The 24492-nt window shown below is 44.0% G+C and overlaps 1 protein-coding gene across 1 annotated transcript in view; it reads left to right on the top strand.

The window, feature by feature from the left end:
* Positions 1 to 24492, top strand: part of HYDIN (HYDIN axonemal central pair apparatus protein) — a 404418-nt gene that overhangs the window by 251397 nt on the left and 128529 nt on the right. The window contains exons 24-32 of the mRNA XM_036274275.1: positions 10524 to 10658; positions 11343 to 11424; positions 11756 to 11765; positions 13430 to 13537; positions 13791 to 14002; positions 16893 to 17030; positions 17671 to 17848; positions 20147 to 20271; positions 24153 to 24280. Of these exons, the coding sequence (XP_036130168.1) occupies positions 10524 to 10658; positions 11343 to 11424; positions 11756 to 11765; positions 13430 to 13537; positions 13791 to 14002; positions 16893 to 17030; positions 17671 to 17848; positions 20147 to 20271; positions 24153 to 24280 (1116 nt within the window). The remainder of the gene's footprint in view (positions 1 to 10523; positions 10659 to 11342; positions 11425 to 11755; positions 11766 to 13429; positions 13538 to 13790; positions 14003 to 16892; positions 17031 to 17670; positions 17849 to 20146; positions 20272 to 24152; positions 24281 to 24492) is intronic.

The following is a 24492-nucleotide window of genomic DNA, read 5'->3' as shown; positions in this document are numbered from 1 at the left end:
ATATATTCCTAGAAGCGGGATCACTGGGTCAAATGGCAGTTCAATATTTAATTTTTTGAGGTAACACCACATTGTTTTTCATAGTGGCTGCACCAGTCTGCATTCCCACCAGCAGTGTACTAGAGCCCCCTTTTCTCCACACCCTCACCAACACTTGTTGTTTGTTAATAGATATTTTAAATAAATAAGTCAATAGAAAAAATATTTAGGGGACACATGGTTCTGTATTTTTCTTTCAAAACAAAAATAGACATATTGAATACCAGGGGCAGGCCCTGGGGTTTCTTGCACCCAGCTGTCCCGGGCTCGGTGTGCAGCTATTGAGCCTGGCCTCGCAGGCAGGATCCTGCTCAGCCACCTGCCCCATGTGACCTTGGCAGGTGGCGAAGTGTCCCTGAGCTTCGGCTTTTCCATCTGAAATGAGGAGTGATAAGGTGCTTTCCACATACAGAGGTGGCGAGGACTGAACCAGCCCTTGCCCACAGAGCTCGTGGAGTGTGCCTGTCACAGAGCACATGCGGGGCTCGTGCCAGCTGTTATGGCCTCTCCTTATTGAGCAAACTGCTCAGATTGGCACCTCTGTGGTGTTACTACCCGGCTATGGTAGGGAAGCAGCATCCCAGAGGTGGCTTGGAGACACTTTCTCCTGTAATCAGCCTGAAGCCAGTTCAGGACCCAGGAGGCTGCACAGGTGCTTCTCGCTGGCCTAGGCTTTGGTCCCTTCCATAAACATCCCTCTCTCTTCCCCAGAGGCCCCCACCTCCCAGAACCCTTTAAGTTCCTGCACTTTTTCTTTTCCACCTCCCAGAGAAATTTGGACTGGGAACAAAAGCAAGCATGGAGCCCTGGGGTTAGAAGGAAGCAGCTGCGATGAGTGAGCAAAAGGGGTGCAAAGAGGAGTTCCCACAGATAAAGTTCCAAGGAACAGGAGTGTTAGTATTAGTCGCCAGGGCTGCCATAACAAAGTACCACAGATTGGGAAGTTTAAACAACAGATTTATTTCCTCACAGTCTGGAAGCTAGAAACCAGAGGTCAAGGTGTGGGCAGGGTTGGTTTCTGCTGAGGACCACAGGGGAAGAATCTGTTCCAAGCTTCTTTCCTGGCTTACAGATGACCCTGTGCTTCCTGTGTCTTCCCTCTATCCGTGTCTGTGACCAAATTACCTCTTCTTATGAGGACACCAGTCATATTGGGTGAGGGCCCACCCTAATGACCTCATTTTAACTTAATTACCTCTCAGGACCCAATCTCCAAATATGGCCATTTTCTGTAGCACTGGGGTTTAGGACTTCAACACATATTTTGAGGGGGACCAATTTGGCCCATTACAGTATTCATTTAAAAGAATCAAACCAGCCCTGGTTGGTTTAGCTCAGCAGTTGGAACGTCGGCCTGCGGACCGTTGAGTCTCCTGGGTTCGGTTCCCACTAAGGGCATGTACCTCGGTTACAGTTTGTCCCCAGCCCCGGTTGGGGTTGTGTGGGTGGCAGCCAGTCGATGTGTCTCTCTCACGTCGATGTTTCTCTCTCTCTCTCTCTTCCTCCCTCTCTCCCTCCTGCTCTATCTGAAGATAAATGCAAAAATGTCCTCGGGTAAGGATAAAAAATAAAATTAATTAATTAATTAAACCAGTAAATACAGGAGGACACATTAGAAGAGTAAAAAGGCCCTGGTAACAGAAACCTATAAGTCAGGGACAACTTACCAAAACTGACTCAAATATACATATACATATATATGAAATCCAAATGGTTTTAGAAACATCGAAGAAATTGAATAGTTTCAGATATTTCTATAATAAAACACTAAGTCCTGATAATTACAGGCAAGTTCTTCCAAGGAACAAATAGTTCAAAACTTACAAAAGCTCTCTTCAGAAAAAAATAAAAGAAAATATTACCAAACTCATTTGGTGAAACTAATTTAATCTTCATACTAAAACCCATTAAGCAGGTCAGAGACATAAATATTTCAGGTCATTATCACTCATTAATTCAAAATATAAATGCAAAATAGTTCTCAAAATATTAGCAAACTGAATCTAGCAAAGGATAAAAAGATGGGATATCGTGATCAAGTTTGGTTTATTCCAGGAATGCAAAGTGGTTCCACATTAGAAAATCTAATGATTTAATTTACCCCATTACCACAGTATAGAAGGAAAACCACAGGGTCATCTCAACAGATTAAGGAAAAAATGTTTAGTAAAACTAAACAATAGTTCATGGGAAAATTTCTTAACCTGATCAAGGATAACTTGAGAAAACAAAATGTTAAAATCATTTCAGGAAGATATGAAAATAAATAAAAAGGGACTAGATTTGGAAAGAAAGAAATAAAACTGTCATAATTATCTTCATAGAAATTCAAAATAATCTACAGGCAAATTATTCAAATTAGCTAAAGAATTTAGTGAGGATGATAGATAGACATAAATGTGAAAGTCAATTTTTGCATTTGAAGAACATGTAGGACAATACCTTGATCTCTGAACAGGAAGGATTTCTTAAACAAGATACAAAAAGCACAAAACTTTAATGAAACTATTCATAAGTTTTGCATTAAATTTGAGAACTTTGAGTCATCAAAAGACTAAAATAACTAAAAAATAAGTCACAAACTGAAAGAAAATTCTAGCATACCTGTTCTTGTCAAATTATAGGTGTATATATATAAAATATGCCTTGGAAGGAACAAAAACATATAATTCAATTAATAATAAGAGATAATGGGCAGTTATTTCACAGAAGAGGAACTATAAATGGCCGATATAGAAAGACATTCCACCTAATTAGTAATCATGAAAAAGGAAATTAAAACAACAGCTAGATACCACTGCACAGCCACAAGCCTGGGTAAAATTACATATGACCACACCAGTACAGTTGAGAGTCTGGAGGAGCAGCAGCTCAGATATTGTCAGCAAGCGTATCAGTGGATACAATCACTTTAGAAAGCAATTTGTCATTCATTGGTGAAATTGATCGTGAACACTCCCAAGGCTACACCCAACCTTCTAGCCTATCTGATTTTGAATCATCTTTCCTGGGTTCAGGTTCTCTCCTCAGTACTCAGCGGGTCAGTACATCCCACCAGTTTTTCCTCAGCGGTGCTTCCTGGACCCATCCTTCCTTTTAGCTCCCCTAGCTGTCTCCTTACTCAGCATACCCCCTCCCACTCCTACCGCATTCCACTGATGGCTGCTTCCACCTGGTTTCCCCGGGCGCACACCACAGATTATGCGTCTTCAGGCTACACTTTCATCATTCTTTTTCAGGTATCTTCCCAATGTTTCCAGTATTGGTAGAGGGCATCAGCCTTTTAGATATTTAGTGAGCTAAGCTGGCTTCTGCAGAAGTCAGTGGAAAGTATCAGTGTATATCTGAACATGAGTTAAAGTGATGTCTGCTTGGTTCATTTAGTGACCTGATTCTTAAAAGGAGTGCAGTTGGTTTATCTATGCATTCATATTAATTAAAATCCCCCAAAGCTAGCTACATCTACTAAAGACCAGACCTTAAAAGAAATTGACTTTAAAAACCATCCTGTTTTGAAAATATTTCTAAAGAGCTTTGAAGCTGATAAAGGAGATTTCACAGCCTACATGTTCCACTGCCTCTCTGACAGCATATGCAGCAGTGGGGACACCTTCTGGAGCTTTTATAGAAATGGCCATTTCTGGCAGAAATCCCTCTGGAGAGCTTCATGCCGGATTCCAGGCACCTTCCTCCCCTACTCACCTCACAGCAAAACTCTTTGTGGGGAGTCTCTTCAAGGGCAAGGTCAACTGTGTCTTGTTTTTCCTTATCTGGATACAATCAGGATGAGTCCCTCCTATTCCAAAAAAAGGGGCGAGGGGTGTTTCTAGAAAATACATTGTATCTTCTTTATGTCATGGATTTCAATTACTTTTAATGAAAAACCCTACTTGGTGAGTCACTGCCACGGGCATGGCATGAAGAAGCAGCCCTCACCTGTTGATCAGGTAGACCGTCCAGTCAAGTTGTTGAGTATGAGCTTGGAGCCAGGCTAACTTAGCTCAGCCACCTGCTCTGTGAGCCTCCGTTTTGTCATCTGAAGACTGAGGGCCATCCTAGTACCTACCTCATGAGCTGTTGTGAAGATTTAACTAGGCAGTCTTTTTTAAGTGCTTAATATAATACCTGGTAGAGAGAAAGTGATGAGTAACTGTTGGATGCAGTTACTTAACTAGGGCCAGTCTTCGTCTGTTCAGGCTACTATAACAAAATGCCAGCTACTGGGTGCTTATAAACAACAAACATTTATTTCTTACAATTCTGAAGGCTGGGAAGTCCAAGATCACGGCACAGACAGATTAGGTGTCTGATGAGGGCCCACACTTCCTGGTTTATGGGTGGCATCTTTTCCTGTGGATTACATGGCAAAAGGGACAAACTAGCTTTCTGGAGTCGCTTGTATAAGGGCACTAGTTCCAACCAGGAGGGCTCAGCTCTCATGACCTAATCACCTCCCAAAGGCCCCACCTCCAAATACCATCACCTTCGGTTAGGATCTCAACATATGAAATCTGGGCGGACACAAACATTCAGACCATAGTAGGGCTCTCATTTTATCACCACTCTTTGTCACCTTTTTTTTTGATCCTCACCCAAGAACATTTTTGCATTTATCTTCAGACAGAGTGGGAGGGAGAGAGGGGGAAGAGAGAGAGAGGAAACATCGACGTGAGAGAGACACATCAAGTGGTTGCCACCCGCACAACCCCAACCAAGGCCAGGGACAAACTGCAACCGAGGTACGTGCCCTTAGCGGAAACCGAACCTGGGACTCTCTGGTCCACGGGCCGACGCTCTCACCACTGAGCCAAACCGGCCAGGGCTGTGACCTTCTTATAAGTCAGTGATTCACAGACTTGAATGCACATTAGAATCACACACATTTCAATATCCTGACTCCAAAGAACTCAGAACACCGCAGTTGGGGGCCAGGCATCAGTTGTTCTTAAAATTCTGCAGGTGATGCCAATGGGCAGCTGCACTGAGAATCACTGTTCTAGAAGCTCCAATTTCAGCTCCTTTTGAGAACTTTTAAAAGTATAGTTTTCACCTCCTAACATCTGAGTAACTAGAGTTTCAACAACTCAGTGATGTTCCACCAACTTCGACCTTAGCACAGGTGGCCAGTTGGAAGCATTTTGGGACATAACAAAGTCAGAGGCTCAGGCAGACTGCTTTCCATAACGGGTATATATTTGCAGTTCATGTCCCCTTCTCGCGTGGCAGAGCTAGACCGTGCTGGTAGGGAAGGCACTGAGCCAGCCCCATCTGTTTCCATCTGTCGTTTGCTTCCCATTGTAGGAGGTGCAGCAAGTGTAAGACCACAAACCAGGCAACAAATATGGAGATGGGGGTCGGGACTTGGTCTTTGTGCCCAGAGAGGCTCAAGAATTTGCCCACTTTTAACATGATTTAAAGCCATGGTTATAATCTCCCTCTAGAAGCAGGAATCAGGGGCCTATATAATCTGGAGCAGGTCTGTGATGTGTAGACAGAGGAAGAAAGAGAAGGAAGGGCTTATGAAATGAGAGAAGCAGAAGTTAGATAGCTGAGAGGAAGAATGGGAATATCTTTAAAATCACTTGATAAGATCTAACAAGTAAAGATGAGGATGTTGCTTAACGTGGTCCACGGAGCATATATTAAAGCAGTGGAGCCCGGCTGGTGTGACTCAGAGGTTGAGCGTCGACCCATGCATCAAGAGGTCGCCAGTTCAATTCCCAGTCAGGGCGCATGCCCGGGTTGTGGGCCCAGTTCCCAGTGGAGGGCATGCAGAAGGCGGCCAATCAATGTTCTCTTTCATCAATGTTTCTATCTCTCTCTCCCTCTCCCTTCCTCTCTCTCTAAAATCAATAAAGAAAAAAAAGCAGTGGAAAAATAAGGTACAGCTATAGGAGGAAAATACCTCAACAGTGAAACCAGTTAAGCTGCGTAACACACATTCATGTTCTCAGATTGTTGAGAAATCAAACCCGAACTCCGAACTGTGCGAGGAGCACAGACAGGACACCAAGGGCGGCTGTGTGTCATTTTCGCCTTTTGATCTCAAAATGGGGGAAAGGGGCCTTGACCACGAAGGGCCTTCTGGGCCTCCCTAAGGAGTCTGCTAAATATATCCTCAGGAAAATGGGGAGTCTTCTAGAACGTTTGAAACGGGATCAGAGAGTTCACTTGGGCTGCAGAAGGGAGCAGGCATTAGCAGGGGACAACTCAAAATGTCCAAAACTCTGAACTCTACTGTGAACAGCGAAGGAAAACGTAACCCAGTAGGATTTTTTTTGCTGTTTTTATATCACTTCTACAGGAATAAGAATCAGGCCCTGGCCGGTTTGGCTCAGCGGTTAGAGCGTCGGCCTTCGGTCCGGAGAGACCCGGGTTCGGTTCCCGCTAAGGGCGCGTACCTCGGTTGCAGTTTGTCCCCGGCCCTGGTTGGTCGTGCGGGTGGCAGCCACTCGATGTGTCCCTTTCACATCGATGTTTCCCTCTCTCTCTCTTCCTCTCTCTCCCTCCCACTCTGTCTGTACAAAAAATGGAAAAATGTCCTCGGATGAGGATTAAAAAAAAAAGAATCAGGAAGCCCACGTGAAAAACAGCACAAAAAATTGTATTGATCCAAAGTTACCAAAAATTTAAAATAAAATGGGAAGAGGAAAACTGCTGAGCCCAAACCGGTGTGGCTGATGGATCGTGGTTCTGACATTCCCGTGGTCCTGTCACAGCTAAAGGGAGGGTTTCTTTCCCGGCTCCTCAAGTGTGACCGATATGGGTGGCTCTGCAATTGCAGCAGTATTGATTTTTTTTGTTTGTTTGCTTGTTTGCTATGCATTCTTTTTTTAAAAATAACTGAATCTAATCCTGTTTGGGTCAGCATAACAGGAAAGTGATCATCTGTTCCTGAGGGTAAAATGAAATCTGTTCCAAGAAGACTCTACCAACATTCTATTTCGGTCTTTTCTGAGCAGGTTTTCAGTTTTTAAGTGGAAGCCTTCAGTATGATAAAGACTGTGCCATCTCCTGTGACTCCGTCTGCTAGCTGGTCTTCTTTCCTTATTTCCAAAGAGACCTCTCACTTCCCAGGTGTCCAGGTATCATTGTCAACTGAGGTGTTGTTTTTTCTCAGGTCTGTGGACACTCTACAGCTTTGTATTTTTCCTTTACAGATATTCTCATATGCTTTTTTTTTTTTTTTTTAAATCAGAACAGTATCCTGAGGGGTGCACATATTGGATGAGAGAATGCTATTGTGTGGGGCAGCGATCTGGCAGAGTCTCCCCAGGTGTCTCTCAGGTCTGGGGTGATTTAATAAGTGCTTCGAACCATCCTATGTGGATTTTCACTGTCCTCGGCTGGCAAGGCTGGGTGATAGCCTCATATTAATTATCAGTTCCAGTCCTCAGCCATCATGTTGCCATTTCTACCCATGGTAGGTTCTAAATCGGACTATACATTAGAATCACCTGGGAAGATGTTAAAAACCTAACTCGTAGGCCCTACCTGAGAACGGCTGAATCAGAATGTACCCAAGGAGGAAGTTCAGGAGTCTTTATTTTAATGAGCTTCTCAGCACCCAGCCCAGCATGGGTCCTCTGCCCAGAATGGTGTGGTTTCCACATAAGGTAATGTCAACTAGAGACATCTAGCCTGGAAAAAGCCCAATGGAAAATCGCAGTAGAAAATGAAAAGAGCTTTTCCACTCTTCTCCAAGGCCAAGGGGCAGGGATTCTGAGGGTGAAGGTAGAGGTGTAGAGCAGCTAAATTATCTGCATGCTACTTACCTGTCCTTATTCAACCATCCACACAGCCATCTATCTATCTGTCTACCCATTTGGTCAGACATATCTGGAGCTCATGCTGTAAGTATAAGACCCTGAGCCATGGGAGCTGTGAAGAGGGAATGGCTTAGATCCTGCCCTACAAGAGCCCATGGTTCTGTAGGATGATGCTCACCGAGGGTTTTCCCAAAGGGAAACTGAACTGGTCTCTTCTTGAAAAGAACAAGCAGGGCTCAGCTCAGAGCCTTCATCAGGCAAGAAAATAAGAACAATGTTGTTGTTTTCCATCATATTTATTTTTCTAAATATGGTAGATAAAACTGGTTTTTAATGCATAGTAATTATATAAAATTTCCCCTTTAAAATAAGCCTATTAATGAACACCACAATGTGCTATCACTACATACTCATTTAAATGATTAAAATTCAAAACTGAACACCAGCCTTGGCTGGTAGTTCAATGGTTAGAGCATTGGCCCACACACTGAAGGGTCATGGGTTCAATTCCCAGTCAAGGGCACATACCTGGGTTGCAGGTTCAATCCCTGGCCCCGGTTGGAGCACGTGCAGGAAGCAATCAATCAATGTGTCTCTCACGCTGATGTTTCTCTCTTTCTCTCTCCCTCTCCATCTCCCATCCTTCCCTCCCTTCCACTCTCCCTTAAAAAAAAAAAAAAATGAAAAAATATCCTTAGATGAGGATTAACAAAACTAACTAAATAAATAAATATTGAATACCAAGTACAGGTGAGGATGTGGACCAGAGCCCTCGTGCACTGTGGGTGGTAGTGTAAACTGGTGTAAAACACTGTGGAACACTGTTGGGCACTTTCCTATCATGTTAAATATACATATGCTCTACCAGCCAGTAGATCACTTCCTAGGGATTTACCCAAGAGGGACAAAAACGTGTCCATACAAAGATTTACAGCAACTTTATTCATAGTATTAAAAGCTGGAAACAGCCAAGGTGTCCGTCAACAAGAAAATGGATGAATGCACTACTCATCTGTGCTGTGGAATACTGCTCAGTGATTAGAAGAACAGGCTATTGTTTCTGGCAACAACATATGTGAATCTAAAAACATTCTGCTGTGCGGAAGAAGTCCAACACAGAAGAGTATATATTAAGGATTCCATTTATGTGCAACTGTCTGGAACCTGTCTAATCCGTAGTGATACAGAACAGATGAGTGTCTGGAACATGTCTAATCTGTAGTGGTACGGAGCAGATGAGTGTCTGGAGCCTGTCTAATCCGTAGTGATACGGAGCAGATGAGTGTCTGGAACATGTCTAATCCGTAGTGATACGGAGCAGACGAGTGTCTGGAGCCTGTCTAATGTGTAGTGATACGGAGCAGATGAGTGTCTGGAACATGTCTAATCTGCAGTGATACAGAGCAGACGAGTGTCTGGAACCTGTCTAATCCATAGTGATACAGAGCAGATGAGTGTCTGGAGCCAGTGGACTGGGTTGGGGCACTAGGGAACTTTCTGGGATGATAGGGATGTTCTGTATATTAATATGACAGCGGTTTAATGGGTATATATATTTGTTAGAACTCATCGAACTGTATGCTTAAAATGAGTGTATTGTGTATGTAAATTATACCTCAATGATAATTGGTTTTTAACCTGTTAACCGGGGAATAACCGGGGAATTCCCTTTTTACTGTATGCAACGTTTGACGTATTTATACGTCCCGCTCGGTTAACAGGTTAAGTGATACTCATTATGACAAAAATCATGAAGTTGGTAGAGGAATGACCACAGTTTAGGAAATGGCACTCAGGTACATGCTAAAAGAAATGCAGACAAAATGCTCTGAAACAAGAGGGAGGAAAGATTTTTTCCACTGGCTAGGTGGGACAGTGTTGGGTGCTTCATATATGTGACACTTCTGCTGAGCCTCTGAGGAAAAGTAAAGTGCTTGTGGGACCAGAATGACTTTGTAGTGACATTGGGTTAAAATTAATATCAAGGTCCTGAGATGTGGGAGGAAAGGAGTCCCTAATAAACCATATGCACCCTGAGGAGAACAGGAAGAATGGGGGTGACCCCACCACACTGGCCCATGTGACATCCAAAGGCCTTTCCAGGCAGTGAGTCCTGGACATAAGGGCTTCAGAATGAGCTGGTACACTCATCAACTTCCCCCTCTGTCTTCTGCTCAGGGACCTTGAGTGGCAGTCGACCAAACTGGCTGGGCCAGACCATGGGTGAAGCAGTCAAGGCCCCAGAGCAAACATGTAGGAGGCAGGGCCATGCAATGGCTGAGCTGCACCTACAGGACCAGAGAGTGAGTGCCTCACATTCCTCTCCCTGGTCCTGGCCCTGCTTTCTGGTTCTCTGGGAGCCTGGTACTCATTCATTCACAGCCATGCCTGCGGGCCTATTCCGTTCCAGGCACCATATTATGACATAGAAGATACAGTGCCCTCAGCGAGCTCATAGTCTAGCAGGGGCAGGAGACATAAGTGTGAGAGAGAAAGCCCAGGGGCTGTGGGTACTCAGAGAAGAGACACTCGACCCAGACTGGGAGGGAGCAGTCAGCAAACTTTCAGGAGAAAGTGAAAGCTCAGCTAAGACTTGAACAAGGGAGGGTGTAGGGTATTGCCTTCTGGACCTGCCTGGTCTAGGATTTAGAACATGGCCTTAGAAACCACTGACTTGCAACAGCTTATGTGACTGTCTTCCCCATGCATTTGTAGATTTGCGACGTGGCTGAGGCAGCCCCACATTGCCTTCCTGTCCCATATGGAGTCCATCCCAGGGACCTCAGCCTCCACCTGCTCGCCAGCAGTCTCAGCAATAGAATCCCCTGAGAATGATCTAAGTGATTTTAAGTAAGTGCAAAAGGGACTTTTAAAAATAGTATTCTTCTCTCTGCACTGACTTACATTCTCAAATTCATCCCTCATTTAATCAGCCAACCACTCACCAGTCAACAGTTTAATGAGTACCTTCTATGTGTTAGGCCTGGAGTAGGCATCTGTGATAGAGTTGAAAGTCATCTCTACCCTCAGGAGGTCAGAGCCTCCTGAGTCCTGGGGGTCTGAGCCCTTCCTACCATGTTTCCCTCTCCACCTGCCCAAGGTCTACAGCCAGGGTCAGGTCAAGGATAGCGAGCAGAAAGGGATATGACAATTGGTCAAACATTATATCCTCACAATAAAAGGCTCCAATAAATGATGAAACTTAACACTGAGCACTGGGAGACACATCCAAATTGTCTGAAGGATTGCCAGAGCTCCCCAGAGCTTTTGGTAAGTCGGACATGAGCTTGATAGGCGAGGAGAGAAGGCTCGGGCCTGCAGATAACTGATGTTTGACGCCCTGGACTGCTTGTTTGGGGGCAGAGAGTGACAGAGCACTGACCAGCTGACCTCTTGAGAAAGGTGTCCCTTGAGTGAGAGCCCCCTTGTTCTTTGGAGCATAGCAGTGGAGGGAGGAAAACGGGGTTATCATGTTGAAGACATGTTGTGATTGCTGCCAAACGAGTGACTCTCTACATTTCATTAACTCCCCAGGACTGTCCTTGTGGATGAAGATACTGGGTCTGAAGAAAGAGAACACAGAAATGCAGAAGTACACCACCTGACCATCTCTGATGTACAGTTTCCTTTGCCTGGGGCGGGTTGGCAAGTTGAGGGTCCTTTCCATAAAACAGAGGCAGAGGCAGATCCAGGAGCTGAGTGCCAAGGGCACCGCTGGGGGTTGGCTGTGATGAGGCTGCAAACTTGATCCTGGTCACGGTCCCAACCAAACGCCCACAGAGCCATTGCCTTAGTGAGAGTCCATACACCTCAGCAAATAGATATTTTTCTACAATGGAAAAGCTAGTTACCTCTAAACCCTAGTGATCTCATGCTCTTCCCAGCCCCTAGAGAGAGGCTACATAAGTCAAAATGCTATCCTCAATCATTTCATGGTAAAAACAGAGGAAATCAAGAGTTTACAAAGCCATACCCTTAAATTCTCCTAGAATGATGACTTACACAAATCAATGGAGATGCATAGATTTACGTACGTACAAAGATGTTTGTTGCAACACTTTTGAACTAGCAAACGTTTGGAAAAACACATTTTTGTATGTCCATGAGGACAGACCATCTGCAGTGGCACGGTGGGGGTAAGCAAGCATTGTCACCCTGTGTAGGTAGGAGTGTGCATTGGCATAGCCTCTGTGACATATGATCTGGCAAGTGTATCAGAATTTAAAATGCACACTTCCTCTGCTGGGATGTTACTCTCCAGACACACCTTTACATTTCCATCATGACTAACTATTCTTGTACGCTGCAGCTTTGTTGGTAAAAGCAAGAAAAATGAAAAACAGCTCTACATATTGAATTAACTAAACTACATCTGCACAAGAATTACACTATAAAATTATTTTGCAGAAAATGAGAAAGTTCTTTATATACTGACTTGGAGCAGTCTCTGATACATTAAATAAAAAAATATGTTCTATTGTTTTAAGTATTTTAAATGGTGCTTGTGAAGAACATTTAGTCAATGGGAAAGCAGCACTCTTGTCACTTGAAAAATCAGAACATAAATATATATGCATATATACACACACATATACTCATATATCTGCAGTCTAATTCATGGTTGATTTGTATTTCTCTATTCGAATTTTTCTGTATTTTCTAATTTTTAAAAAATGACTGTGTGTACATAAAATACTTGTCTTTGAAATGTTAATTTTTTTCTATTTTCAAAGATGTTTGTCATAGAAAAATCAAGAATACAGGAAAGTGAAATCAGAAATCTTCAAAATCCTACCATTTATAGAAAAATATTACTGAAATTTTAGCAAACAGCCTCCCAGATATATCTGTTTGCATATGCAAATCTCTGAATGAATTTATACATGCTCACATCTCCAGGTGTGATACAATGGCACGTGTCACTTTACATAAAAGGAACTGTTTCTTCACTCAATAACCGTGTCCATCATTTCTAGTCCACAAATACACATTGTGCCATCCTCCATTGGTAGAGTGCCACATACACTTCAAGTGATGCCCTACTGATAGGCATTTAGTGGGCTTCCAAAGTTTTGCTATTATAAATAGTGCTGCAGTAAACATCCTTGTACATACAATTGTCCGATTACCTCTATAGAAAAAATGTATTACAGGCATACCTCAGAGATGTGACAGTTCGTTTCCAGACCACCGCAATAAAGTAAATATCGCAACAAAGCGAGTCACCTGAATTTTTTGGTTTCCCAGTGCATATAAAAGTTATGTTTACACTATACTGTAGTCTATTTAGTGTGCAATAGCATATGTCTTTAAAAAAAAAACAATGTACATACTTTTATTTAAAACTACTTTATTGCTAAAAACTGTTAACCTTTCTGAGCCTTCAAGAAGTCATGATCACTTTGCTGGTGGAGAGTCTTACCTTCCATTTGTGGGGGGGGGAAGCAAGCAACATCTGCAAAGCACACTAAAATAAGGAGCAATAAAATGAAGTATGTGTGTATTCTTAAAATATACACAACATACTTCATTTTTCTTTCAGTGTTGGGGAGGAGTACATTGGTGACCCCATTATAAGTACTTGTTAACTTCCTCACACCTCTAATTTTGAGGATTAAAAGGGAATTCTGCTGAAACAGAAAGAATAGACCCAAACCAGAGCCAGGCAGAGTTTCAGGAATCCCTATGGATCTCTGAACAGGATGAAATGCTTTCCATTGAGATAGAAGAAATAACACCTCCTGGGCCCTAAAGTCATTGGATGCTAACTCTTCTTACTGAGCACCTACTCCAAGTTAGAAATGTAAATCTTGCCAGAGCACTGCTACCGCCTTGGCTGGCATATAGGTTCTGGGCTAGTCCCCTTTGACAGAGTCAAACAAGTTAAAGTGAGGAATTAATCTGTAAATCGACTGAACTTGAACTTATCTTTGCAGGCCCTTCATCCTGATAGATGCTCTCATACAGAATGACTTTCTCTGCAGGTGTTTGATATTTTGCCCCTCTATGGAGAACTGCATCCACACAGTAGCTACCAGGTAGCTTTCACTTTCTACGGACACTGTGACATCATCGCACAGGCTAAAGCTCTGTGCCAAGTGGAAGGAGGGCCCACCTATGAGATAATACTAAAGGGAGAGGCATCCATGGTCAACTATTGCTTTGACACCAAGGACATTAACTATGGACTACAGGTACTGCCACCCATCAGATTTTGTTTTTGCCTTAAACATCAGTCATGGTCTGTGTGTTCTAATCTCTCTGGGACCCCCTGATCATCATAGTCTCCCCATCAGCCCTACCCTTTATCACTCATTTGCCTCCTTAACCCTAACCATCTTCCTACCACCGACTGTTTGCCACATGTCTTCTTGCTTTTCTCAGTGTCTCCTGAAATTCATCGTGTTAGGCACTAAAATTTGCATCTTCCCTCTCAGTCCAGAAGCCCATTCCAACCTCTCTATTTCTCTCAATGATGCTCCTACCATCTCAGTCCCTTTAGTTTACAATCTCCACAGCATTTTCCACTGCACTCTCCTTCACCTCCCCACATCCTTAGAGCATACATGGTCTGTTGAGTCATACAGTGGGATCTCTCTGAGTCAATTTCCCCTTTCCATTGGCACTCTGGTTGTCACATTGCAGGGTCTCATCGAGCCATACCTAAATTATTAGGGCAGTTTTTCTCAGATTGTAATGTACAAATGAATCAGCTGAGAATCTTGTTCAAGTGCAGATTTTATATTGATTTTTTTTGAGAGAGAGAGAGAGATGGAAACATCGATGTGAGAGAGAAACATCGATTAGCTGCCTCCTGTACACGCCTCACTGGGGACCAAGCCCACAATCCAGGCATGTGCCCTGACTGGGAATCAAACTGGGACCTCTCAGCCCATGGGACAACGCTCAATCCACTGAGCCGCACCAGCCAGGCAAGAATCTGCATTTCTAACAAGCTCCTAAGTGATGCCTATTCTGCTGGTCCACAGACTCCATGGAAGCAGAGGATTACAGTGCATTCTTAGTTCCTACTGCTAACCCATCTAAACAGCATTGCCTGATAGGTTTTCCCAAAATTGCATTTTTACCCCATCAATCCCCAGACAGTTAACCCAGCAGCATTTAGGAAGGCCACATAATATTGAGAAAAGAGGATGGTTTTGTAGTCAGAAGAACTGGGATGTTATCCTGGTTTTACTTCCTACTGACTGTGTCACCTTGGGCCCATCACCTAACCCCTCCAAGCCTCAGTATCCCTCATCTGTAAAATGGGAATGGGTAGCAATGCCTCTCTCACCAGGTGGTTGTGGTTACTTAAGTGATGGGTCAGTACTGTGCCTGGGCCAGAGAAGGCCTTCAATCATGAGTCCCTTTCTCTGTCTCCCATTGGATCAGAGCCAGGTACTTCTACCTGGGTGAGGGTATCGCAAGCCCCTCTATCAACTGGTGCTCCTTACATTAAACTTTTTTCTTCATAATTCCCATTATAGCCCATTCACTCATTTTTGGCCATGCTGTTTACCCCCTGGCCCTAATGCATCCCAACCCTTCCTGCCTGCACACTTACTCATCAATTATTCCACTTGTCCTCAACCCTGCCAACCAAACCTACACATACTGAGACCCAGCTCAGCTCCATCCCTCACTTGTCTCTCTCTTACTTTATATTCTCCTGGTACCCAAGAATGGTCTTTGCCATAATATAATGTACCTTCTCATTTTTGCTTTGGAATAATTGCTAGTTAATTCTGTATCTTTACATCCTCTCTTCCCAATTAGATTTTGTGTTATGTACTCAGATTTTTCCTACCAAATTTTAAGAGCGATTAGATCCCCATAATATAGCTACTACGGGTATAATTACTGAATTCTGTGTGTGTCTGTGTGTCTGTAGGTTAAAGATTGTGGCTAAAATCAAGTTGTGGCCAACACCTATTGAGACCTTTTTTATTGTGCTGACCAAATAGAATTCACTTTCACTCCTTATCTCCAGGGTCCTCTGGGCAATGGTTCTGGTTCAGCTCAGAGAGTTGTTGTTTTCTTAATCCTCACCCGAGGATATCTTTCCATTTATCTTCAGATAGAGTGGGAAGGAGGGAGAGAGAGAGAGAGAGAAACATTGATGTGAGAGAGACACATCGATTGGTTGCCTCCTGCACGACTCTGACCAGGACTGGGATTAAACTGCAACTGAGATACTTGCCCTTGACCGGAATCAAACCTGGGACTCTTTGGTCCTCAGGCTGATGCTCAAACCCACTGAGCCAAACCAGCAAGGGAGAGTGTATTTTTTTTAAAAGAATATGTTTTTATTGCTTTTTGGAGAGAGAGAGAGAGAGAGAGAGAGAGACAGAAATATTGAAAAGAGAGAAACATCGATCGGCTTCCTCCTGCACACTTCCCACTGTGGATCGAGCCCACAACCCTAATATGTGTGCCCTAACCAGGAACCAAACTGGGACCTCTCAGTCTATGGACGACACTCAAACCACTGAGCCATACCAGCTTGGCTCAGAGTGTATTTTTAAAGCAGCTGGTCCTTGCCTGAGTTTGTCCTAGGAACTCCTAAAGTGGCCTTCGTTTAGGGTTCTTGGATCGGCTGGTTAGCTGCTGAATTATGTGAGCACAGTGTCAGGGGAAAGGACATTTCTAGCCTAGTACCCCCATGTCTCAGCATATAAATAGAAAATTTTATTCTAGAAAATTCTGAATGCAAATCTTACTTTTAAAAAAGTAAAAAAGCAAATCTTGGTGTAGAAAAGCTTGCTTTAAGATCCTCTAATATGAGTTCTTTAAGGTGAAGAAACTGAAGTCCAAGGAAGTGGGATGCTCCCCCCACAGCCATACTGAACTATGTGAATCGTTAGAAGAACTAAAGCAGAGCCAGGTGTCCGGGGTCGAGTGCTCTTCCAGCCCCAGGCAGCACCTTTTTATGATACTAAAATGAGGATCAGTAGTGTCTACATCATGAAAAATAAAATCCGTGTCGGTGAGGCATGTTTGTCTATCCGCCTTTGCTGGGATGACAGCAGCATCCCCAAGGGCGGCGACACAAGGATCACTGTGTTCCTCCTTCTCCTCAAGCTGTTTGACCGTGTCACAGAGAATAAAGTCACACTGAAGAACACCGGGAAAGTCGGCTTCAAGTTCAAGGTGCTGACCAACTACCAGTCTTCGCCAGACAACCTCGTGCCGGGCATGCCGCTGATCCTGCCTCTCTCGGTAAGTAGGGCAGTGATAGCCGGAGGAGCCCAAATTCAAACCTACCAGCCACTCTCCAGAGGTCTGCCACATTGCACTAAACATTCACGGCCAGGATTATGGGTGTGATATTTTTTAAACTGAAACTAAAGAACTCTCAGAAGCAAGAAAAAGAAATAAATCCAAGTGCTTCATTCATTTACCAAACAGCTATTTACGGAGTCCTGCATTCACCAGGCACCAATCCAGCACCGGGGTCCAGCAGTGAACAAGAAGATACAACCCCATGGATGTTTTCATGATTATAAGACAGTTTATTTCTACTAACGTCCTCACACTTCCCTTGTAATTCCTTGAAGCTGGGGGCCACCTGTCCATTAACTACAACAAATAAGAGCAAATTTTCATTAGCAGGTGTGAAGATACCAGTAGACTGCCATTGGCCAAATTGGTTTTCAAAGCAAATGGACATAGTGTGTTAATCTATCAGTTTAAGGAATGTCTGTTGATGTTTTTTTCATCATGATACTAAACCCTGGGGGAGGAAGGTGAATGGAAAATACCCAGCACCCTAGGCCTTGGGATTATTGAGTCCATCCAACTGCCAGAGCAGGAGTCCAGTGTCAATTTTAACGTTCTCTCTGGTCTTTCTGCTGCATAGGGTTTTATCAGTTCACTTAAAGAGCAAGTGTTGAAGGTTTACTACTTACCTGGAGTACCTGAGGTCTTTCAAAGAAGTTTCCAGATACAGATCGCCCACCTGGACCCAGAAAATATCACACTGAGTGGAGAAGGAATCTTTCCCCGAATCTGCCTCGATCTCCCCAGAAACCTCCAAGGTACTGCTACCTGCTGTCATATTTCCCCACAGGAGACAAAATATGCATTTTAGCTTCGCCTGTTGGAAGGCTGATGGCTTCTCACATTTGCTTGGCAGTCCCTACTGGTTCCCTTCTGTGTTATTCCTCAACTGCAAAAAGCCAAGAGTTGAAATTGACTTGGTGGCCTGAGTTTAGGGGGACGAGACTGGCCATAGCCGTGGCAGTCCCATATTAAGACCCTGGTCAAAGTTGCCATCTCGAGTTACTTTCAGGGGCATCAGGAAACTGCACTTCCAACAGCCGTTCCTTCCGGTGCACGCTCCTCCAGCTGTACCCTCCCTCTGAGCTACCCTTTCCCAGGAGCAGCACAGATGCCCACTGAGAATGCCCAGGCTGACTTTACTGCCGGGAGTACAGGATATAAACTGTACTGAAAGGCAACCAGGGTTCTGACCTCTTTGGGGCATTACAATTTGGAGGCTAATTTAGATTGTTGCTAATTGTCTGCCCACATCTCTGGCCAAGGCTTTCCTGATAGATAGCGTCTGGCGTCCAGAGCTGTCCCTCTGTCCCACAATACTGCCATCTTGGCAGATCCCAAAGCTCAGGTGAGCTGCTCTTTTATAGCCGTAGACTCTCTCCTTTCTTGCTGGGTCAAAGGTCAGGGAAACTTTTCACTCTTCTTCAGGAATCCCTCTTCAAGCTTCCTGAGATCCACATTCCCTAAGCAGCTTCAGACTAAACCCTCACACCTCAGCCGTTCTCCTACCCCATTCCCCAAGTCACGAACCCAATTGTTGATAATCATCTATTAAATCCTAATTGTCTGCTCCCTGAAAATATGAACACAAACATTAATAAAACTAAGACCATGTCACACCCCAGCATCGAGAGTGCCAACAGACAGAAGTTAGTCCAACTCCACATATAACTGTTGGGAAGGAAGGCCTTTACCACACAGTTGAAAACTGGACACCCAGCTGGCCTTTTAAGGCAGTACACATGGTTTGGCCAGCATGGGGCTTTAAAATCATTGAAATCTGCAGCCACTATAGAAAACACTATGGTGTTACCTCAAAAAGCTAAAAATTGAACTGCCATTTGACCCAGTGATCCCACTGCTAGGAATATACCCTAAGAAACCTGAAACACCAATCAGAAAGAATATATGTACCCCTATGTTCATAGCAGCACTATTTACAATAGCTAAGATCTGGAAACAGCCCAAGTGTCCATCAGTGGATGAGTGGATAAAAAAACCATGGTACATATACAAAATGGAATACTATGCAGGTATAAGAAAGAAAGATCTCTTATCCTTTGAGACGTGGAGGGACCTGAAAAGTATTATCCTAAGCAAAACAAGCCAATCAGAGAAAGAGAAATATCACACGATCTCACTTATTTGTGGAATATAATGAACAAAACAAACTGATGAACAAAATAGATCCAGAGACATAGAAGTAGAGTACAGAATGACAAACCTAAGAAGAGGGGGTGGGGGGAAGGGAAGAGATAAATCACAGAACTTATATGCATGTATGTGTAACCAGGGACATAGACAACAATACTGAGGACGGGTTGGGGCAGGACGAGGGGGGATGGGGAGGGTGGATCAGGAGGAGGGGTGGATCAGGAGGGAAAAAGGAGAAACATCTGTAACAAAAATAAATTAATAAATAATAAAATAAAATAAATTTAAATCATTGAAATCTGAATACCATTAGTCGGGCCTTCTGTGCTGCAGTTCCCCCCAGTCCTGGGCTTCTTGTTATTTCCTAAAAGGCACTGTAATTACTTTGCCTGCCTTGCACTGCTTACTGGTGCACCTGGGTATCTGAAATCTCTTCACCAGTTGCCTGCCCTCCCTGATTTAGGGGATTATAGCTTATTTAGTTGTAATTAAAGCAACCTGAGATTTAATAAACATGAAGACTGATTGAAAGGGTGACCAGCCATCTGGGTTTGTTTGGCCTGAGGGGTTTCCCAAGTCATGCAGCTGACAGTGTTAGAACTGGAAAAGTGTACCAGGTAAGCTGGGATCCAGTCGATCACCCTACTGCTGGCTTAGGATGCTACTGCCATCGGCTTCTTGAGGACAAGGTGGTAGCTCACCAAAGCATGACCTCATTAAACTCAGCAAGGTCTCTGATACAACACATCAGCTGATCCTCTAAAGCAGAGAAAACATGGCAAGGGAAGTACCGAAAACTTCATTTCCCTTCTCACTTTATTTCCCCTGAGCTAAGAGTCTGTATTTGGGGCATAATCCATAGATGTCTAACCATCCTGGTCTTCTCCTTCCAACCCCCACAGGAAATGAAAAGTATGAAACCTTCTTGAATCAAGCCAGAAAAAACCTTGAAAAAGAGTTCAACAAATATGAAACATCTAATCACTTAGAGACAACCGAGGAAATGCCTGAGGAGGAATTTTTCAAGGTAAGACTAGCCTCATTCTGCACAGAATGTTTGTGGCAGAAGGACAGTATGTGCAAAGGCCCAGGGGCAAGAAGGACATGGTATCTCTGAGAAATAGGAAGGAGACACAGATATAGCAAAGAAGGTGGGAGGTAAGAGAACCAAGATGAGCCTGAAGAGGTAAGCAGCCCTCTGGTGAACCTACTGAGGTTCTTGAGCTTTATCCTGAGGGCAACAGGAAGGCACTAGGTGCTTCATATAAGGCCATGGCTAACTGTATTTTTCATCTTTTATTTTAAAAGCTGATGAAGTAATTCTAGATTAGAGATGGTGGTATTATAAGCAAAGAAGATGACTGAGGAAGTAGGAAGAATTGGGTGGATTCAAGAAATACTTTGGAGGTGGATAGGTCAGGGATTGATTGGATGTTGGTAAGGAAGGGGTAACCTCAAAATGATCTGTTTGGATGACAAACTAAGGAGGGGGGCACTCAGATAAGAAACTCGGGACGAGAAGCAATTTTCAGTGAAAGGAGGAGGAAGGGAAATGAGTTCAGACAGTCCATTATTACACCTGAGATTTCTGTGCATCATCCAAGTAGAGGTATTCATAGGGAGTCAGAACCATTGCTGTCCACCTGGGAAGAGAGGTAAGTTGGAGAAAGTGATTAACAAGTCATTAGATGGTCATTGTAATCACAGGAGATGGTGAACTTCCCAGAAAGTGTATGGAGTGATCAGGGGAAGGGTAAATTCAGAGTAGAGACTTCAGTTACCCAACAACAAAGTGGGGGAGAGGGACAACCAAAGGGGTTCTGGAACAATCAGGAGTGTGTGGTGCCTTCGAGGTGGGAGCCAAGCCAAGAGGTTTCTTGAGGGAGGGAGTGATCCAGCTTATAAATTTAGGCTGCCCCTGCTGTGGGATAGGAAGGCACAATCCCGAAATGTCCTCTCCCAGCATTCCCTGCGATTCCTCTCTTCACAGTCTATTCCTGAGCTTGAAGACTGCTTTCTTTGTGTGCTCTTCTTTTAAAATGCAAATGTACATGAGAATAGTGCCTGTGGAAGAATCATATATACAGCTAAAAGAGCTCAGATTGGTTAAGGGGGGTTCTCAAATGGGGAATAGGGGTGTTGATGGGAAGTCTGCAAGCCCCATAGGCCACCAGCAATTACTTATTTTGCAGATACTGAAAGTGAACCTTAGCGCCAAGGATAATCATAATAACAATAGCTACCATTGACTGAACTCTTATACTAGGCCTGTGCCATGCTATTGACCTGCATTATTATTTCATTAAATCCGCCCGGTGGGGGTGGGAGGGTTAAGGGGGAGTAAGGGGCCATTACTATCTTAATTTCACAGTTCTACAGAACTCATAGAAGTGAAGTGCATTCCCCAAGGCAAGCAGCAGAACTAGGATTTGATGCAGGCCTGTCCAAATCCTAACACCATGTTCTTAGCCTCTACCCTCTCCTGCCAGACCCCCAGCCTTCCCTGAGGGGCCAGAGTGTGTCTCCACCTGCTAAAAGCCTTCCCAGGTGGCTCCTGGCCAAAGCCTCAGTTAGCACAGCTGTGTCGGCGGCCCCTCCAGAGCTGGGCGGGGTTTCAGAGCATGTGATGGCATGAGCCCAGCGAGCTAGTCCTCCCACGTGAGCCAGGGGCGACTGACCACTCAGTGGCTCAGGGGCCAAGCATAGGGTTGGCTTTGCTTTTCTAGAATCCAGATGACTGGGAATGCCTGTCAGTGAGGGAGGCTCCTGTCCCAGTTTGCCCCAGTTCCTACCTCTCCCTATTGTCCCACCACAGGCCACTTCACACAATAGCCTTTCCTGCTGGCCCTGGGCTTCGGTGTGGACCTTCTAGAACAGTATTTCCAACCTATTTTCACTCTCTCTCCCCCTAAGACATATTTTTCTAACACCCCACAAAATGTGCTTATTGTATATAAAGCATAATCTCTTTTTAATCATTTGGTATTAAATTTTTTTATTTTCATTTTGAAAATTTCATTGTAATTTATAGGAAGTTGCAAAAATGTTTTTCCCAATGGTAACCTCTTGCATAACTATAGTACAATAGCAAAATCAGGAAATCGACACTGGTACAAGCTGCAGGGCTCATTCAGATTTCATCAGTTTTACATGCGCTAGTGTGTGGGGGCTGCTTCTTTGCAAGTTTTCATGTGTAGATTTGTGTAACCACCACTATGCTTAAGATACAGAACTGTTTCACCACCACAAGGATCCTTGTGCTTGTTGCGGAAACAGAATTAAAAACAAAATCTCCCCCCGCCCTGGCCGGTTTGGCTCAGCGGGTAGAGCATTGGCCTGCGGTCCGGAGAGACCCGGGTTCGGTTCCCGCTAAGGGCACGTACTTCGGTTGCAGTTTGTCCCCGGCCCTGGTTGGTCGTGCGGTGGCAGCCACTCGATGTGTCCCTTTCACATTGATGTTTCTCTCTCTGTCTCTTCCTCTCTCTCCCTCCCACTCTATCTGTACAAAAAATGGAAAAATGTCCTCGGGTGAGGATAAAAAAAAAAAAAATCTCCTTCCAACCCAGAAAATCTCTCCACAAAGGTAGAAGAGAAAGGGAAAAAATTGTTATTAAATAATTATTAAACCGGAATGAGATCTGTGTCACAGGCAGTCCACTAAGAGATTGCAAAGACAGAAAGCAGTCTCCGCCTTTTATATAGCTAAGCAGACGCAGTCATTACATACTTGTTGTCAAATGAAACAGTAACTAGCCCTTAAGCAGGAACTATGACTAGTTCTCAAATTAGAGAACTCGGCAGCACCATTTGTCATAAACAGTTTATCCTAAATTCACATGGAAATTGGAATGACCATCTGCGTTAGCTAATTGGTTTTGTCTAAGGGAAATCAAATGTCTCGTGTTTTTATGACAGGGCCCTCTGATGTTAGGCTCCTGCCCTCCCACAAAACTGGGTGGCAGGGGCCCCATCATCCTTGATGATTACATCAAGAGACAGTCCCCAGGTCCTTGAGAAAGACACTCTGAGGTGTGAAGCTGACAAGAGGCTTATATAGCCCTTGAGCCCTGGCCAGTTTGGCTCAGTGGTTAGAATGTCGGCCTGAGGCCCGGAGAGACCCGGGTTCGGTTCCCGCTAAGGGCATGTACCTCAGTTGCGGTTTGTCCCCGGCCTTGGTTGGGTCGTGCGGGAGGCAGCCACTCAATGTGTCCCTTTCATGTTAATGTTTTTCTCTCTCTTTCTCTCTCTCCCTCCCGCTCTATCTGAACAAAAAATGGAAAAATGTCCTTGGGTGAGCATAAAAAAAAATAAAAAATAAATGAAAAGGTTTACATAAATTTCAAAGAGACAGAGAAAGAACTTACAAGTTCTCTAAAGTAAATGCTTTAAGAAAAGGGAGTGAGAAGAACATTGTTTTCAACAGGGAGAATTAAGCCTCTTATTTTCAATTTGTATTTGCCTGTACATGCTACTCCTTTATAGCCATCCCCACCCCTAGCCCCCCATTCCTTGCCCCTTGCAACCACTAACCTGTTCTTCAGTCATTTCAAGAACATTATACAAATGGAGTCATACAGAATGTAATCTTTTGAGATTGGCTCTTGTCATTCAGCATGATACCCATGAGATCCATCAATATCAATAGTTAATTTCTTTTTATTGCTGAGACTACTCATGCTATGGATGTACTTACTTACTCCATCTGCCCTCATGAAAATGTTATTATTACACATAGACTGTATATCTGTTTACATACGGTAGCCCTTTAGAGGGTCACAAACCATGGTGATAGCTACAATTTTTTTGTTCAGTCCATGAACCAATTTTCGCCCCCTAGGGGTAATATTGGAACATTGAGAGTGCTTGTTCTAGAAGATTTTGCTCACTTGCTCTTCTCTCTTGCTCCAGTTAAATGCTCAGCTCCAAGTGGAAGTAGAGCGACTGATAGTTGAAAGCTATGCCATAGAACATCAGAAAACAACTATCCCCAATCCCACAGACAGCGTCGGCCATCGGAGTCACCACAAACTGGCCAAGTGAGTGCCCTTCTGTGTTGTGTTTATTTCCAAGTGTTTGTAACAAGCACTGCTGCACAGAGTACTCCCTGAAAGGATGGTTGAACACCGAGGAATGCAACCCACTCGCCTCATGTATCTGCTGTCCTTTAGCATCCAGCTTACCAGGCAGGTCTCTGCCTGGTAAAGTCAGAAACCTCTGGCTTTGTCTAATGGACCAGGCTGGTTTCAGG

The sequence above is a fragment of the Molossus molossus genome, unplaced genomic scaffold, assembly GCF_014108415.1.
Source record: "Molossus molossus isolate mMolMol1 unplaced genomic scaffold, mMolMol1.p scaffold_m16_p_21, whole genome shotgun sequence".
Lineage (NCBI taxonomy): Eukaryota > Metazoa > Chordata > Mammalia > Chiroptera > Molossidae > Molossus > Molossus molossus.
Note: the sequence above shows the minus strand (reverse complement) of the source record. Positions and strands in the feature narration are given on the sequence as shown.